Consider the following 19,654-nt stretch of genomic DNA (forward strand, 5'->3'; position numbering starts at 1 on the left):
TGACACTCCTCCCCCCACCCAGACACGCACCCCCTCTTCCAATTTGTGCGCGGATTGTGTTGCTGCAACCAGGGGTGGCCCAAAACCAGGGGGGCGTGCGGAGCCTGAAACACAAAAAGGCTGATTGTCTCAGAATGATTGCCAGATAACGTGAGGGTAACCGGCTCCGTAACATGAGTGATGTCTGGTAGGCGCTGCCCCGACAAAGCAGAAACACGAAGGGGGTGTGGCAACGGGTCGGAGACCAAGTTTAAGCGTTTGGCGAGGTGTGAGTCAATGAAGTTTTGTTCGGCGCCAGAGTCTATTAAAGCGGAGAGAGAGTGTGTCATGGTTTGCTTAGTTATCTTGGCTGGCAGCAGAAGACGTGGAGGAGAATCTTGAGAGAGCCCGCCCACCAGTATTCCTGCCTTTACTGGCGGGCGCGCCCTTTTGATCGCAACGGGCAGGTTGCCACGAAATGGCCTGTCTTGCCACAAAACAAGCACTCACCCGAAACCAAACGGCGATGGCGCTCAGTGGCGCTAACCCGGGAGTGCCCCAACTGCATGGGTTCCTCCTGGTCCAACTCCTCACGGAGCTCACGGAGCTCTGCCTGGGCTCCTCCGGGCACCGTCTTGGGCCGCCCCGAAGGCTCATGAAAGGGGTGGAGCCGGGAACTCCGTCGTGCACGCAGGCGGCCGTCTACTTTCACACACAAACTCATTAAAGCATCTAGCGAGGAGGGCAATTCCCGCATGGCTAATTCATCTTTTAACTCCTCACAAAGGTTATTTAGCAGGGTACAACATAATGCATCCTCACCCCAGCCGGTCTCCTCAGCCAGAATCTGGAAGTCAATGGAGTAGTCTGCCATACTCCGCTTCCCCTGCTTCAGGTTCAGCAACCGATGAGCTGCTGCTTCGGCGCCGGATCCCTTCTCAAAAACATTTTTAAATTTCGAGAGAAAAACAGCATAGGTTATGTCTGGATTGGCTTTAAGCGCTGCCTGTGCCCACAGCAGCGCGCGGTCACGTAACAGCTGTACAAAGAATGCGATTCTTGCTCCATCATCTTCAAACAAACGTCTCTGTTGGCGGAAAACCAAAGAGCACTGCGTCAAAAATCCTGCACACTTTGACAGCTCACCAGAGAAGGGCTCAGGGGCAGGTAGACGGAGTCCTGCGGTGCCTGGCTCCAGAGCAGAGGGGGCTGTTACTTCAGCTGCTGCCGGCTCCACAGCTTGGGCTTCGGCGCCTTGCGGGGCGGGGTGAGCCGCCGAGGGCGTTCCTTCCAGCGGTGTAAGCCGAGCCACTGCCTGGGTGAGGGACGCAATCTGGCCAAGCAGGTGTGAGAACATCGCCTCGTGGCGGACCAGCACCGTCTCCTGTGACGCAAGGGCTCGCTGGACTGGGTCAAGGTCTGCTGGGTCCATATTCTGGCTGGAACGTTCTGTCATGGCTACTGAACGGACCCACGCGCAGACAGTTCTTTCAAGGAAACAAAAGGGGATTTATTTACAATAGGGATCACCTTAGTGCAAAATATATGTACAGTGAGTTGGGAGGGGGTCCAGGGCTCCAGGGAGAGAAGGGGGGGGGAATCCACACACACGCTTCCTCTTCCACTCAGTCACCGCCACCGCTCCTCCGCACACACGCACTCCTCTTCAGCCGCACTCGCTCTAACACTTCACACACTGCCCCACTTGGACAGGTCCGGTGATTCGGTCCAGAATCTACAGACAGAAGGTCAAAGGTTAGTTCCACAACATAAAACACGTGTAAGCGATTCTTCTTTGAATATGCCACGAGCACGAACTCAGGTGGTTCGACGTTCCAGCGGTGAGCTGCTCTGTGCCACTGCCTTAAATAGCAGCTGGGGAAATCAGCCAGATCAGCTGCAGGTGGACACCATCCACAGGGGTGCGTGGGCCAAGAGTGAGAGCCCGTAATGAGCTCCACCCAGGCAGAGAGGAGGAGGAGAGACAAAAAACTAAAAAAACAACAACAACAAAACCTGTAGCCAGCGTGGGCCAACCAGAGAGACACGGGGACCGTGACAATAAGCTTTTGCACCAAGTAACCCAGATGTGTTCTAGAAGCAAGGGTGCTGGTGAAATGTGATAGTGTGTTTGTGTATGTATGTGTAGGCACCATACAAGATCGAAGAATTATATATAATAAATACATATATTACATATATTACAAAGATTTACAAAGTAGGCAATCAATAACAACTAAATATGAAATTCCCCAAAAGTTTGGAGTTGGAGTCTATTTTGTTTGTTTGATGGATTCTGGTTTTGTGTTATGGACACTTTGTCTGTCACAAAGGTTTAAACGAAAGCATAAAAGAATAAAAGCTTCCCCGATCCTTCCATTTATCACCAGCTGCAGCAGTGTGGCAACAGCATCTTAACGTTGTTCATGTGTGCATGTGTGTGTGTCTCATTACGGCAAAATTTTGTCCTGGTGACACCTGCCACTGAGATAAATGGTAATGGAATAGTAAATGGAACGGTTCCTATATAGCACTTTTCTACTCTGTCTGAGCACTCAAAGCACTTTATACAATTTGCCTCATTCACCCATTCATACAAGCACTTTTTTCTATGAACTCTATCCTTTTAGTGTGTAACATTATAAGGGTTCGAGCTCATTATAACCTTAAGGTTTTAGAAATTCTATGAAGTTGAAATATTTCTTTTGTTTTTGTTTTCAGACTATGATTAAATATGAGCTTTTCTAAATCCAGGTTTTTCACTTGAAACGATGCAGAGAAAATTACATTGTCTTAAAGAGGATACCTCCCAGTAAATGTGATTACACAGCATGCAATATTCAGTAAAGACAGCATTTAGTTGTGTTTAATAGTGTTGGGATTCTTTAAGCTAAGGTAGCCACTTTATCCACATTTTTAATCTAAATCTAAAGTGTCTAATTTCAGCTCACACATTGCTCAGATTTGCTTTGTTTAAAATCTTGGATTGCTTTAATTGTGCAAAACCTAAATAATGTTTTATTCTTTTTTATTTAAGCAGTTTATGGCTGAGGTGTTTGTGCTTCCAGACATATTTGAGGTAAAAGCTTACAGCTACCTGTTCACTTTTTAGTTTCTAGCTTTGAACTTTTCTGATGCCATGACCTACTAAGAGCACATATGCAGGTCAAAGATAGCTTTCATGAAAAGAAGCAAGAAACTGATTCTGTCAGTTTCCAGTGCTATTAATACTGTGCGGTGTAATGTGTATAGCTTATCAAAGTAACAAACCCCTCTGCTGAGCTTCATTTGAATTTGGTCTGTAATAAAATGCATGCTTAATATAGACCAAAATCTAAAAAGTATGCTCTTATATTTGTCGCGGAAGCAAAGTTTACAATGTACAACACCAGTGTGCAATACTGGCAGAAAAAAAAGTTGAATCCCGTGTCCTACATTTTTATAGTTACAAATGGATCGATGATATGAGTCATGCATTTTCCCTTTGAGACAGGTGTTCTGCGTGTCCCGTATTCCTAATTATGTAATCATATCCCATACCACACACATGCAGACGTACTGTGTTTCCTGCCTCTCTTGTATGAACCCTCTGGGTTTCAGTATGTGGAGCGCCAAATGAGATCACGTCTCCTGTGGAGGGGATAAACCTCAGACGAAGAGCAAGACACTCAGTTGCAAGGGAGTGTCCCAGTGCGTGCTCATGAGTTCAACAGAGAATATATTTGTGCCACTAGACAGAATGTAAAGAGATGAAAAGAAGACTGCAATATATTGCTTATAAGGTATACAAATGTTATGTGTAGGTGTGAGTGTAAAGGACCCATTCAGTGATTTAAGGTTCCATCTATCCATCCATTCATTTTATTCCTTTTATCCAGTTCAGGGTCGTAGGGGGTCTGAGCCTATTCCAGCTGTCATAGGGTGAGAGGTGGGGTACACTCTGAACAGGTTACCGATGCAATTTTGAATTACCATTTAACTTAACATGCATGCCTTTGGATTGTGAGAGGAAGCCAGACTACCTGGAGAGAACTTCATGCAGTTACACGGAGAAAATCCACACAGCAAGAACCCAGCCAGTTCAAACCTAGTACCATCGAGCAGTGACGTGACAGTGCTAAGCACTGAACCGCCATCGGGAATGATATCATCAAACATAAAAAAAGAGATTATTCATTTTACATTATCAATTAAGTTTAGGAGCATTTATTTATACCTGGGTGTTTCTCACAACTGACTTTTGGACCAGTCTGGCATAAAAATGTTGCACATTCAGTCACTGTTCAAGTAAAATAATGTAATATTCTTGTTATGTTTACTGTTCTGTAGTTTGCCAGAAAGTCAAGCACTTATTTGAATCTCCTCACCAACAATCTTGTGTATACATTTGATAAATTGAGTATTCAGAACTAAATGCATTAATTGTAAACAGACAACATACATTTAGTCTTCATATCTATTTGTCTTATCCATTATCCAGTACATGTTTAATGTCTTCTTTGTGCCGTGTCTCCATAAAATCTTAAGACCAGATACCTAACAGGTACCCGAGGTCATCAGATACATGATAATGCAGTATTATGCAAAGAACTGCAGGGTTACCATTCTCTGCAGTAATAAGTAGATTAAAAGAGAAGATGGACCTGATTCTGCTCACACCTCTGGGGAGCATGGACCAGAATAAATTGTAATGAGTTCAATTCTTTGCCGGATTTAGAAAGAAGCAGAATTTAGAGCATAAGAAATAAATTTGGTCTGTTTCTCAGAGGAGCAGGGAGAGATTTTCCTTGTTGTTTTCATGAAACGATGATGGGAATCAAGAGAATATAAAACTGAGGGAATGTGAGATGATTTTTAGAGAGAATGGCAAGTACAAAGACAAACTGTACCGTTCAACGCTGTACAGAATCTGTCCTGACTTGTTTGCCTTTAGATATCCTGTGTGCATACATGCGAGCTGTTATATGAGGGCATCTATGTGCTTCGGGGTGCACATGTACTCATCCACATTTTTCCGTGTCCATTTTAGTGTGCATATGCAACGTATGTGTAATTGTAAGTATGTTTTTCCCAGCTGCTGAGCCGGCAAGAGGACAATGTCTGTCATGATGCAACAGGCGGCTAATCCTCTCCTTATGTAAACGCTTGACTGCTATTCAAATGACATGCAGATGGGTTAGAGAGCTTAGGTTTTGGCAGGATAGTGTCATAACAAGGAATGTCTGTGAAGACAATGTGCTGTCAGCATTTGGATGATTAATGCTGTACTTCATGTTTGAAACAGGCCCTCTCAGGACTCAACAAAGACTGGCAGGTTCACATAGTGTAGGTATCAGCCAAAGCTTGATGACCTCATAGCCTCATGAATTGGGGAGGGGAGCAGCAGGTAATGACTAAGTGCAGAGGCAGTTGGCTAAGAGAACATCATTTGAGTGCAGCATGAATATATAATACATATATAAGAAAGAAAAGCCAGCACAAGAAAAAAAAACTTGGAACAAGCCCAGTTGAAAGCAGACTGATTTTGTGATGCCCACATTAGGAATTTAGTGAAGTTTGAATTCAGTTCAATCTTTTAAAGTCCACAAATAAAGCCTCCATTCTTTGTTAAGCATGTGTTCTTTGACAACCCTTCCAAGCAACATTTGTTTAAAAAAAAAAAAGCCAAAATAAACCAAAACCAAATAGTTTTGTTTTCATCATGTCTATCATTCAGAAATGTTCCTTTTCTAATGTTTCTCCTTTTTCTCTTCTCATTTACAGATCCCACTGATCATTCCAAAGGTTTATCTATTTGGCTCTGTCACAACTAAAACTGAAGACAAACTGTGTTACCTCAAACTTTTATCCAACAAAATATGACATAACATGGGTCCCCTGCTAATCCCCATGAAGCAGAGACTGGTATCGTGAAGGCTTCTCCCCTTTTACCGCTCCCAACCCAGACCCATCTCCTCTTTGGAAACCCTACCAGCAGCTTTTGTTGCTTTCCTTTACCTGTAAACACACCTTTCTTTCCCATTTCCCTCTATTTCCCTGATTATAGTTTCATTTTTTCCCTTTGATTTATATTGGAATAATGCAGGGTGCTTCTACCACCTCCGCTTTCCTTCTTATTCTTCCTTCCCTCCTATTTTTCTCTTATTTCCCTAACACGGCTAATGGGGACTGCTGGCTCATTGAGGGGGACAAAGGCTATGTGTGGCTAGCTATATGTAGCCAGAATCAGCCTCCATATGAGACTATCCCCCAGCACATCAACAACACAGTGCATGACTTGAGATTGAATGAGAACAAGCTGAAAGCCGTGCTCTTCAGTTCCATGTATCGATTTACCAACTTGACTGACCTCAACCTCACCAAGAATGAAATCAACTACATTGAGGATGGAGCCTTTGCAGGACAGGCCAATTTACAGGTAACAAGAAGATGGGTGTTAAATGCACACGATGCATTAGATCACGGGTGTCGAACTCCAGTCCGTGAGGTCCTGTATTCTGAAAGTTTTACATGTGTCCCTGCTGCAACACACCCTAATAAAATTTGTAGGACCTCAGCATGCAGTCAAGTCTTTTAGCAAGACTTGACTGCATGCTGAGGTGTCAACCCCTAACCGTAACCCTACTTAAGTACATTTAAATAAAAGTGTAAGTTTAAAAAAAATCTACTTCTAAAATCTACTTTTATTGCAACATGTTCATTCACTCTTGAGCTTCTGTAACATGAATCAAATGGCTAAATTGCTACCTCAGCATGCAGGCAAGTTCTGTATAGTCTTGCTAATGACCTACTAAATTCTATCAGGTGTGTTGCAGCAGGGACACATGTAAAAGTTTCAGGACACTGGCCCTCGAGGTTTGACACCTGTGCATTAGATCTTAATTTGACCATAACATTTTCAAATTGACAAGTGCATGCATAGGATTTAGGTTGTATTAATTGTTTGTTGTACCTTATTCAAGCAGACTATATTTAGTACTAAATTTTTAAGGATTTTAAGGATTTTTTTACAGCTACAAATTATACTACTAATTAATTACTAATTATACTCTTACAGTATTTATTAGGCAAATAACAAAGTGACCTCATGTTTTGATGCCCAAAATTGAGCTCTAGTCTTCGTTCTTATTCAAGAACAATATTCAACTGCTGAAACAAATTTTTCTATTTAGGAAAGCAAGTAAATAACTGTAATTTCATATCTTAGTCAAAAAAAGATAATAATGTGTTTACATTTAAAATATCATTTTTATTAAAGCATATACTGGTGGCTTAGTTATTACAGACATATTTTAGAATTGTTATGCAAATTGTAGAATATGCTACAGCATCACAGTTATTTGGTAATTTGTTTGGGACCCCAGCTTAAAAATACATCATTTTAAAAATGCTCTTGTTTTTCTCAGGTTCTTCAGTTGGGTTACAACAAACTGACAAATTTGACTGAGGGTATGCTGAGAGGGCTCGGCCGTATGCAGTGCCTGTTCCTGCAGCACAACCTGATTGAGGTTGTTGCCAGCAATGCATTCTGGGAGTGCCCGAGCCTGAGCAGCATTGACCTGTCATCCAACAAACTTGCCCGCATTGACCCATCCACTTTCACAGTTCTTAGTCGGCTTATGGTTTGTGAACTGGCAGCAAATCCATTCCATTGTGGCTGCGATCTTTATAGTTTTCTAACCTGGTTGGAGTTCTTCAACAATGTCTCACATACTTATGACCGCCTCCTATGCGAGACGCCGCGGGAGATGTTTGGCTATCCTTTACTGAGTCCTATTGCAGCTGGACATTCTGGTCGGAATGCTAAAAACATTTTGTACCATCACTGCCGAGACGGTGTAATGATTCCAGGAATGACCTCTCTACCGCCAGATTTAGATGGTCCTTCTGGGATCGGACCAGAGATGTTTGGTGGTATAGGACCATACCACCAGCCTACAACCTCTTCCTCGTCTACTGAAGACAGCTTCAGTCCCAGCATAAAGCTCCATCATGTCTCTTTGTCATCAGCATCTCTCCTTGTGAAGATTCCAAAGCCCTTCAGTAAAATGTATATTCTAACACAATACAACAACACATTTGTGTCTGATGTCATGAACTTGAAGAACAAGAAGGAGATGATCACCCTTAACAAACTAAAACCACGCAGTAATTACACCTTCTGTGTGGTATCCATCCGCAACTCTCAACGTTACAACCACACCTGCCTCCAGTTTTCCACTCGGGGGCAAAGTCAAGATGATATGCTCCCCACACCTTCCACCACTACTCACTATATAATGACTATTGTGGGCTGCCTTTTTGGCATGCTAATCATTTTAGGCCTTGTCTACTATTGTCTTCGTAAAAAACGGATGCATGATGAGAAGAGGAAATCTATCTGTGTCAAGAAAACTATACTAGAAATGCGCTATGGACCAGAGGTGGCAGCAGCAGTAGCAAATGATCCATCAGCAGTCCACAAACTCCAGGAACAGTCCAGAGAACATCACCAGTATCAGCATCACCATGGAGGGAAACTTCCCATGTCGACATCCTCAAGCTCGGGAATGCTCCACTCAGCCAACACCACTTCCTCAAGACTTTCTTCTATCCCACAAGTGGAAAAGATGGCCACTGCCTTTTCGGAGGCCATGGCTACAAACAAAGGGAACTATATGGATATCAGAACTGGAGGGGCAGGGGTGGAGCGGATGGGAGATGGTATGCATGGAGTGATGAGGGGAGAAGACTTGAGGGACGATGATGGAACTGATATTGGCGATGACTCGGATGATGATGGGCATGGTTCTGCATCTGAGATCTCAACTATTGCCATGGAGGTGGACAAGGTTAATCAGATCATTAACAATTGCATTGATGCCCTGAAACTGGATGCAGCTGCAGTTGCTGCTTCAGGGGCCTCTACAAACCCTTCTTCCTCCAATCCCACCTCCCCACCGCCCACCAGCACGTCCTCCCTAACACGTGGCCTAATCCCACTCTCTCAAGGGATGACAGAGACATGCCAGGTCATCGCTCCCAACAAAGTTCCCCCTCCACCTCCACTCCCTGCCTTGAATGCCCCTCTCTCTGAGCGCCCTGGAATCAGTGGTGGGGGATTTGTTGTCACTCCCCCCTACAGGCCCCCTCCTCCGGCCAATGCTGTACGTCCCATTCAGCGGCAAATGAGTGCAGATGCAGCTGTCGTTATTGTAAATTCTGTCAAGAAACAGTGCAGTACCACATCTTGTGGCTCCATGGGTCGAGACAGGGAGCGCGGAGGAGCCAGGGTGTACAGCCTGGATGTCCCTGAGCCAAGGAGCCCAGATGCCTGTAATCAACAGCAGCAGCAGTACCCAGACCGGGCCAGTCCTGTGGGCTGTGGGGAGCCCCTGGAGAGACTCCCTTTAGTGGGAAGTGGGAGCTGTGGTGGAGGGAGTGGTGGTGGTTGCGACAGTGGTGGTGTTGGTGCCCAACATCAGGACAACCAAAAATCCCACCATTACCATCAGCAGCAACAGATACAACATCAACAGCAGCAGAAGCAGCAGCAGCAGCAGTTGGAGGTGCAGCAGGACTACCACTGCTCGGAGCACCGCCACTCTGTCCCCGCTCTCTACTATGAAGGCTCCCACCAGGGTTCCCCAGCCCAAAGAGTTTCATTCCTAAAGCCCCTGACACGGTCCCGCAGGGACGCAGCTTCTTACTCCCAGCTTTCGCCTGCCCGCCATCATTCCAGTTACTCAGGCTACTCCTCCAGCCCCGAGTACTGCTCAGAGAGCTCACTGCGGATCTGGGAGCGTTTTCGTCCCTACAGGAAAGGCCCACGTGATGAGTCCTGTTATGTGACCGCTGGAAATGCCCTTCGAAAAAAGGTGCAGTTTGCTAAAGGCGAGGACCTGCATGACATTCTTGATTACTGGAAGGGTGTGTCAGCACAGCAAAAGCTGTGACTGGGGGCCAGAGTTAACCACTGGAGGATATAGAGTTCAGATACTGCTTTTACTGATGCACCCCTGGGCCAGAGAAATCAGTTTTACTTCATAGGGAGAAAAATGTAGGACAAAATTTTGCCTTTAGGTTTTTTTTTCTCCTTTTGGCATGCTAGGTGTATAAATATTGCGCTAAGAGCAAGGACTGCAAAACTGTGCCTGGGATCTGAGTCATTTTTTTTTTTACACATCATTGTAGCAACTTCTATGGTTCATTCTTATTCAGTGTTTGTGGGTTTCATTTATAGTACAGGGAGCAAATGCCAACTGTGTAATTTAGTACTCTATTTGACTGATCACATTTTGTGATGCAAAGGACCATCTTTAACAGTGCCATGTTTTCATCTGTGGGTTGTCACAGAGTAAATGCTGATTCCCTTCATTTTCTGCTTAGTGTGATCCAAGATGTTTTGAGTTGTTTTTTTTTATTGGGTGCTGCATACGTTTTTAGCATTCCACCTGGGATTATTTAGACGTTCTAAGTAATGGTGAATCTGATAGGGTGTGATCTGTGCTGTGGTACAACTGACAACATGCAGATTAGTGAACAGAGATGTCAAATTCAGGCTCTGACTTTATTCTCTTAGATCCTTCTTGAGGCCGAGGTATTTGCATTTCAAAAAGCATCTGGCACACTAAAAAAAGGAATAATTGTAAAGAAATGAACATATGAAGATAAAATATAGTGAAGTGGGTTCTAGGAAAATCATAGGAAAAAGATAGACTGGGACATTGGCCGGAAACAGTGCCATGGATGCGTCTAAAGCAAGGGTGCGGGAACGCTCAAGGGCCGGTGTCCTGCAGGTTTTAGATGATCCAACACAGCTGATTTAAATGGTTAAATGACCGCTTTAACATGTCTTGAAGTTCTTCAGAGGCCTGGTGATGAACTAATCATTTGATTCAGGTGTGTTGACCCAGGGTGATATCTAAAACCCGCATCCTTCCGAGTAACAATCTTGCATTGTTTAATGAGTAAAGAACGTGTTCCCTAAAATATCCTCACTGACCTAAATCGTACTTCGCTGAGCAATGATCTGAATTATGGTGTTTGTCTGAAGCAATACAGAGGACACATTAACATCCCCTTAAATACTACTTACCTGACGGTGTAGGATGTGGTGTACAATGAGGGAACTTTACCATGTAACACATAGGTTGATTAAAGCGATAGATATCACTTTAATCATATCACAAGACGTGTGATCCATATATGGCAGAGGCCAAAAAAAGAAATGAAGGGTTCAACCCAGGTTACAAATCCTTTTCCGCAGCCACAGTGAATGTAAGTAGACAAGCAGGCAGGTTATGGGGAAATCTATTTTCATCATTTAGTGTTAGCACGACCGTACATTCCAAATCCTTTCTCTTACATTAAAACTCATTGAGGCAGAGAGGGAAAGGACACTTCTAATTACTGCCAATGTATCTGTTCTTTTCTGGGAATTAATGTTACTGTTGTATATAACTGATAATTAAAAAAACAAAAAAACCCACAAAAACAAACAAAAAAATCTTGTTACAGGCATGTCTGCTTGCACTCTATGCCTCATGATTGTGTGTGTGTGGCTGTGTGGTACACAGTGGTCATTGTAAGCAGGTGTTGGCATGCCTTGTTCGATTATATTGTATATTCCCCAACTAATTAAAATTAATATTCGTCAATATTTCGCCCCGTGGCTGGTTGTCTGAGTCTGAACTAGATTATTAACGGCATGTGTAAGTGTAGAGATGTCAAACATGTCCAGTGTATCTTTCTCCCCTTGCTAACTCAGCCATCCCATAATCTCTAATCATAAACAGGATTATCGGGCCTTTTCTTGAATTTTCTACCGAAATGACTTGCTTGTAATAATGACACCTTTGTTTCGTGGGACTCAAAAAGGCATCCTGCTTACCTTAAGTGCTGTGTAACAGTTAAATTTTCATATCATCAGCTAACATACACAATCAGAGACACAATACCCTAAAAATGTGAAAACTAAATCAGCGGTTACCGCTCCATATCTTTGTTCACGGCTACCTTCAGTAAGTTTTAATGACAAGTTTACTGTCAGGTATATATTTTCTTTCTTCTTACGCTCACTTGTATATTGCAAGTAGTGTTCGCTTGGTCCGCCTCCCACCACCTTCCCTGCTCCCACAGGTTCAATGATGTACACAGTAGGTGTGATGTGAGCAGGGTACCGAACACGACCTGCTCCGTTTCATTAAATGAGGTTTGTTGCAGGCAGAACTTGGAGGAGGGGTGCACCGTGTACCAACACTGCTGCTTTTCTGTTCTTTTTTCTTTGTGATGTTGCTTTTTAGTAGTGGATTGATTCTATTAAAAAAACTGCAGGTTGAACAGGAATGATATGCAAACTATAATGTATTTCCACACTGATCTTTGTATTTCCTTCTTCCTCTCTTTTCTTCTTGTTTATCAAGATGTTTGGATAGAGTCAGATTCAGAGGTCATAATCGTTGGATCAGTGCATAGCTGTGTGCGTCTGGGTCCACTGTAATCTTTTAGCAACAGTGTATCGGGGATGCACCACCTCATCTGCCTTGTTTTTACAATGAAGCACCGTGTGATGAACATATAATACAGTCCTGGAAGTCTTTTCTGCTTTTTTCTAAGTAACATGTTACTGTAACTGACTTAGTTTTACCAGTTTGTTTACTTGTATGTACTAAGAGTATCTAATCCTACAGAAAGAACTTGGTGCATTCTTCATCTGCCATAATAAGTTTACAGAAATAGACAGCAAGGTTAAGCATAAGCAACATATGTTAAGGAATATCAGGACGGTTTTCATTTCAGTTGCCGTTTTTGTTAATCTACCTGACAAAATAACATTTGACATTACTGTTCAGTGAAAAGGACCACTGTAGCTCTTAGTATTGTGTGCAGGAAGTTGTATTTGGTGATAGGGCTATGTGCTGGGTTTTCCGTGCCTTTCCACATGAATTCATGAAAAGCTGGTGGCAGCAAGACCAGAGAACATGGCAGAACAGTACAGACATCAATGATAGAAAGTCTGTGAGGTTGCAAAGTGGCTTGCAAGCAAGCTGAATAGCTTGCCCAATATGGCAAAACCCAATCCTATTTGCATTTAGATGTATAAAAAGACCTCAGCTGAGCATTCAACTTATGTGGCTTGGCACTGAAAACTATATAAGTAATTTGATTTTATCAATGTTGTCACTGACTTTTCCCCTATACATTTTCTGTTTTATTTAACACTTTTAATACATCAGTGATTTTCAGGAGATAAACTTTCTGTTGTCAAGTGCTCTTCTGCTCAATTTTGAAACATTTGCTTAGATCTCAGTTTTCACTGCATTTGAGAGAAGTGCCAACATTTCTAATGATTTCTGAGTAGCTTCACTAAACCTCAAATGACTGTTATTATTATAGTTGAGCAGAGTTTTACCATTACAGTTAATTTTAAGTTGTTGCCAAAATACAAACTACATTTTACCAAAAATGTAGTTAAAACGCATAATTAAAATTAACATTTAAATTTGAATCGTGAGACAGTAAAACTTGCTTTCAGAAAACACAAAAAAACAGCCACAGATAATATTGAGCATGATTGTGAACAGAAGAAGGTGAGCAACCACTTTTGCCCTCTCAAATAAATGTCTGCCATCTATTTTTGTTTGAAACGCACCAGATGGTGTTTTAAACTTATTAGATACTTAACAAATTGATTAGACCACCTGTCAAGAAAACAAGAAAACAAATATTTTAGAAATCTGTCAAAATTTGTTTCAAACTAAAAATATATATTGGTCTTTATTTTGCAAATCATAAATGTCCAAATTTGAGGCAACATGCTGGACTTCTCTGGGAAGTTACGAATTGATCAGCTGCACCATCAACCACTAAAACTATTTTTTTTCATTTTCAGGAAAGTAAAGCAATTTGATGTCTCAATAACAAAATAAAAAATGTTTGTTAGTGTTTTTTCTACTTTTTTGTAAAACAGTACATTTGAAAATTCATGGATAAGAACAATATTGTAATTACGAAATGCTAAAATACAAGCATTAAAATATAATTTCACTTAAAGAGCTTCTGCATACTAGTGGATTAACCATTGCAGAAACATAAAAAATGATTTTAGTGATTGGCAGTACTGTTAATTCAGGACAACTGTGGCATGATCTCTACATTGAATGGTAGTCTATCAAATTCAATCCATAAAATACATAGGATTTCAATTCAATGCAATAGAGACTAACCATTTGGTCAAAGAATCCTTTAGGTTATTCATTCAAAATTGAGACAAAACTTTAAATATTTTTCAGAACATTAGCAATGAGATTTTACTTTTTTTGTTTGTCTCACAGAGTAAGGAAAAAAAAAACATGAAGCAAAAAAATCTTCCTTCCCTGCCCATGTCCTCACTGAAACCCTGGAGGGTGACTCACTTGGAGATGGATGGTTGTTTTTGTAGTTCCATCGATGTTGTTTGTCTCAAAGCAACCGGCAAGTCAGACATGAGAAAACCATGCAGTGTACTATTAATGTTTGAACCTTTTCTTAGAGTCTGGCTTTTATGATTTGCACTTTCTCCAAGTCAGGCTTGAATTAGGTTCAGTTCTGATGCCTTATGTCTTAGTCTCATTCAATGATCAATGGTAATAATAATAATGAATAAATAATTTTGTTTGAGAACTGCATAAAATTGAATTTTATACCCAGACAATTAATCCTTGATGCACTCTATTGGTTGTCATAATTGGCAATCATCATCATTTATACATTCCTACTGTAAAATAATATAGAGGATATCTATATGTATAAGATATAACAATCATTACCTAATCACAACACTGAATGATAAATATTGAGTAAGTTTAGCAATACAGTTATATGTTTAATAATACATGGTGTCATAAGACCATCATCAAACTGAATTTTTCAACTTGTTTATTATGTGTGTTTATTAAGCATTTTCTGCCTCCCCTTTCTTCTCCTTTTACCTTCCCTCACCAGGAAACACATGAGTCAGGATGGGTCACAGTGAGATCAAACTTAAATGAGTATTTTCTTGAAAGGCAGGTAATAGACACGGTCCTGAAAGAATAAGGCACTAGGCTGGATGAGAGCTGAAGTGTATGTGTGTGTGTGTGTGTGTGTTAGCCTAATGTGAAATTGTATTTTCGTAAAACGGTGAAAGGAATTCGGCAAAAACAAACGAAACCTGGCTTTGCTCACTCTTCACACAGCACTGACAGGCTGAGAACCGCCAGCCCTTCCTTTCCATCTGCCAAGCTCTCTGGAAAATCTAACTGTAAAAATCTGTAAGCTGAAAGCATTCAGTGACAACTACTATCCTTCACCTGAATGTACAAGTTACCCCTAATGTGGTTTCTGAGCAGAAGAGCATTTGAAAATCCTATTTCTATCCTATAACAGTAAGCCCAAATGGGCTGATCGGACCCAGTTTCCAAAGAGGGACAAAGGACTAATAGAATCTGTGAAATATCTGTGAATTTTGTACACTAGATAAAAGAAAAAAAATATAGTAAGGTTAAAAATGCTTCTATGGATGTTTTTTATAACTCAGCCTGATCTATTGATATGTCTATGTGTACCTATTTTTCAGTTTAGTTGTCTTCTTTTCTTTTTTTAGTTTCTTTTTTGTTTGTTTGTTTGTTTTTTCTTGGTGTAGGGGGGAGGTTATTGGGAAATTATTGGGGACAAAGAGACTGACTTTTAGTACTTGCGATGATTTATGTTATAAAGGTTTAAGAACAGAGAAAACTTAACATAGTGTACTACATAAAAGAAAAAGTTGTTATATTTGCATGATTCCCTGTATTTTTTGAGAGACAAAATATATTGTTGTGTACAATAAGTGGACGTACATCGAAAACAAAAACTGTAGGGGCTCAAATATTGTCAAGTACCTTTGATTTGAACATCTAGGTTTTAGCCTTAGTTTTTTTTTTCTAAAACAATGGTGATGTTATACTTACATTTTTGATTCTTGCCTACTGGTTTTCATTTGGGTGGTTGTATTATAAAGTGTACTGACAGTTACCTCTGCAGATATGCTAATCTTTAGCAACAGGTGTATAAAAAGAGGGTAAATATATAATAAGCTGCTGGTTGTTTACATCCATCTGCTCTCGGTTCTTCTTCTTTCTTCTCCATGCAAAGTTATCTTTCAAGCTTGAGAGTTACCCGATCATACTCTGTCTGTCAGCCATGGCAAAAAAAAAAAAAAAATGTTTTCCTTTTTTTCTTTTTTCTTTTTGTAGTGACGCAAGCACACTGTGGATATTCTTAACCTAATCTCAATCATTCAGTTAGCATTCACTGGCAAATTAATGCAGCCTCAGCAGCTTCTCCCTCAGCCTCAGCCCCCTTGCTGTTAGGCAAATGAATGATTTTCATTCCTCCTGCTCTGGTCTGAGAGCCTGCTGGCTTTCTATCCAACTAGTTTATTAAATTCACCCTGTATCCGGCCAGTTGTAAATCAGCCATTTATCATCATCCTTGAATAATAGACTATTTAATTAAGTAGTTCTTCTGCTGGAAAACTTCTTGAATGTGCAAAACAGGTGGTCTGAAGTTGAATCAAAGAAAAGACATAGCTGTGCCATTATAGGAGCTGAAACTGAAACTGAGGTTCTTGTACTTATTCTTCTGCAGCACTTAAAAAACAGAGCGCACGCTTAGAAAAGAAAACCACAAAGACTCTGGTGCATTTTATTTTCTTACCCATCCTGTAACATGTTAGTAACACTCACTGTGGCTCTCCTGCTATGTTAGTTATTGCTATAGGGTTTGTGCATGGCAGCAAGCCATAAATCATAGCCATGTTTACTTTCTGCAGCGATAACGCTGAGCGCCTCCCGCAGAGATATTCATTGCCCATTTTGTGGCCCAGTCTTTGCCAAAACTTTAAGAGGGCTGCTTGTGTCAATTACACAGAGAACATTGAATGCATTAACCCAGGACTAAGTTGGGTCCTCTGCTTTTCAAAAGGGCCCAGGCTATGTTGGGTAGCCAATTTATAGAGATTGGTTTTAATTGGGTGAAATGGCACTGTAATCAGATCAGTTCTATATTGGTACTGGAGGGTAATCTGTAACTCAGAGCTCCCATTTCTCTAACCCCTGATCCAAAAGCTGTGAAAATTGCAAAAAAGGTTGCAATGTGGTGAGACCAAATGCTGTTCAGTACTTGGAGCCAATGATTAGGATCAGTGGAAATGTTTTCTGTACTCACAAACAGCAGAGGCTGCGTCACACAGCCCAGTGCTATAATAATCCCCAATCCAGAATGATTGGCCTTGTCAGTGCCAGAGATTGAAAACTCTACAGCAAAAATGGCCCGTTGTCCACAGAATCAAGGGCCCTCCTCAAATCACTGAGGAAATAAATGTGGACTGTTCAAATGCTAATAGTGCCATTCTTGCCTTACAGCAACAAAAGCATTAATTGTTCATATTTGCCGTCAAGTAAACACAATTTCGAAACATCTAGTGTTAGAGAGAAATGAGAAAGAACCCATATATAGAAATTACTATTGAAAAAGACGACTAGCAATATCAAAATTGCTGATCAATTATTGAAATTCTGCTGAGCACCAATATCACATTCCACATGCACACTGTGACCAATAAAGCCATGTTTTAGAAAAGTACAGTGCAGGTTTCTGATGTACAGTAATTTTTCAGTCCTTAAATCATTGCTTTTCATTTGTTATGGTGATGTTTTATTTTCGTTTACTGTATATAAAATATTTTTTGTTTTTTACAGAAGCATTTTTCATTCATTTTTTTAAACTCTCAAAAGAAAAATTAGAAGCATTTGGCTTTCTTGCAGGTTGTACCAGCTGAAAATAAGTGTAAAGCAGCATGAAAAGCCCCCTAAAAGTGTCAGTATTTGTGGTCACAACTATGTAATATGTAGTTTAATTACTGAGCTGAGGCGCGACCACCATCTGTGTGATTTCTGTAAGGCCAAGGTCTAAGGCAAATTCTCACAATTATCATATGGTTTTAGTTCCTGTTTGGAAATGTGTGTAAAATTTATGTCGAAATGTGAGTCTTGCCTAGCTGACAGCATCAGGAGGTCTTTGTCTAAAATGAAGAGTTGAAAATGGCCACAGCAGGATCCACTTCCTGTGGTTGGAATTTTTTTGACTGATGGCAGCAAATCTTGGCTTTCCGCTTTCTTTAAATATTTGTTGCTGATATTAACATTTCCCTTTGCAATTTCTGTACAAAAGATCTATTTCTATATTTGCAATAAATTTGTAATTTAAAAAGAAACACTTGTGAGAGATCTCTTTAATTCGCTGAATTACCTCATGGTTACACTGATTGCGTAACATTCTTCTGTAGCTTTATTATTATATTTTTTTCTTTAAATACAAATCATTTCCCCTACCAATACACACCAGTAGCCTCTTGTACTCTCCATTAAAAGTGGAGTCCTTTGTTTAGAGGACCCACTGGCACACATAAGCACTCAAAGTGTTGAAAAAATTGAAAGCTGATGACTCATGAAAACAACAAAAATGTCCGCCTCAGTCACTGTTCCATTGAGAGTTGGATTTTTAAGTCCAATGTGAGTCAACACTTAGGTGAGGATACAAATTTAATGAGAAAAACGGCCAGAGAGGTTTCTGAGCCTGAAGGCAGAAAATGACAGGGATTTGGGAGTTTGCTAGTAGCATTTAAAATGCTGGGTTTGGAACACAGAGGAGTTATTTATTCTCTGTGCTAATCTTAAGGATTGCAGTACTGTGAAAAGGTCTTGAGTCAACGCTCATTTCGTGATATTTTACTTCCAAAGAGCTACAACTTCAAAGAAATTTTCAAAGTGATCTTGAGCAATAGTCCTCCAAGTTTTTCTTTGCCACTCGTGACTGTGGTATTCCAAATGACATAAGAACTGGTATGAAAATCAGTGTGAACAGGTCTTATGAATGAATACAGTGAGGCATACAAGTGTAACATTTCTGGTTCAAATCACACTGAGTTCAGTGATTCAGTTGTATGAAATCAGGAGAAAGGTACAACACTTAGTGTCTAAAGCCATCTGTAAAAACGTGGAGGCTCTGGCATTTCAGTCAGTGGTTTAGAAGATCTTGTCAAAAATGATGGAATTATGAACACAGAAAAGTCCGGTTAGATTTGTCAATTATACCTGGAAACTGTAATTGACAAAGGGTTCATTTATCAGTATGACAACGAGCTCACTGCAGTAGAAGCACATCTGGATAGAAAAACGGACAGGGGGAGACTATCAGTCATGGATTGGTCTCTTCAGAGCCTGGACCTCAAAATTACTGAAGCAGTGTGGGATTATCTTAACAGACAGAGGAACAAAAAGCATCAAAGATCCACAGAGGAGCTTTGAATGTCCTTCAAGAAATCTGTTCCTGAAAACTACTTAATATAGTGTGAATCACTAATTATAGTGATTCACACTATAAAACCCTCATTTTTTATACTGGGGATTGATGCAGACTTGGTTCATTCACTGTCTGAAACAAACTTTTAGAGGTGATGAAAGGCCATTTCTGACTGGCCACTGCCTGGTTTCTGCAAACAGCCTCTGGTTCTTGTGCACCACCTCCCACTACTTACCAGTGTGGCACAATTATTTTTTTTTAAATTCATCTTCACAGTTTATAGCCTAAATAGGATCCAGTATTTGAAGGAGGATAGCAAAAATATTAACAG

General features: G+C 40.9%; 1 protein-coding gene across 1 annotated transcript in view; it reads left to right on the forward strand.

The window, feature by feature from the left end:
* Positions 1–18,225, forward strand: part of elfn2b (extracellular leucine-rich repeat and fibronectin type III domain containing 2b) — an 85,989-nt gene extending 67,764 nt beyond the window's left edge. The window contains exons 3-4 of the mRNA XM_086288943.1: positions 5,743–6,397; positions 7,386–18,225. Coding sequence (XP_086145069.1) covers positions 6,059–6,397; positions 7,386–9,914 — 2,868 coding nt within the window. The 5' untranslated portion in view covers positions 5,743–6,058 and the 3' untranslated portion in view covers positions 9,915–18,225. The remainder of the gene's footprint in view (positions 1–5,742; positions 6,398–7,385) is intronic.
* The last annotated feature ends 1,429 nt before the right edge of the window (positions 18,226–19,654 follow it).

This window comes from Aulonocara sp. 'chitande type north' Nkhata Bay, linkage group LG4 (genome assembly GCF_057382095.1).
Source record: "Aulonocara sp. 'chitande type north' Nkhata Bay isolate Kocher_YH1m ecotype deep benthic linkage group LG4, A_spYH_male_GT1.1, whole genome shotgun sequence".
NCBI lineage: Eukaryota > Metazoa > Chordata > Actinopteri > Cichliformes > Cichlidae > Aulonocara > Aulonocara sp. 'chitande type north' Nkhata Bay.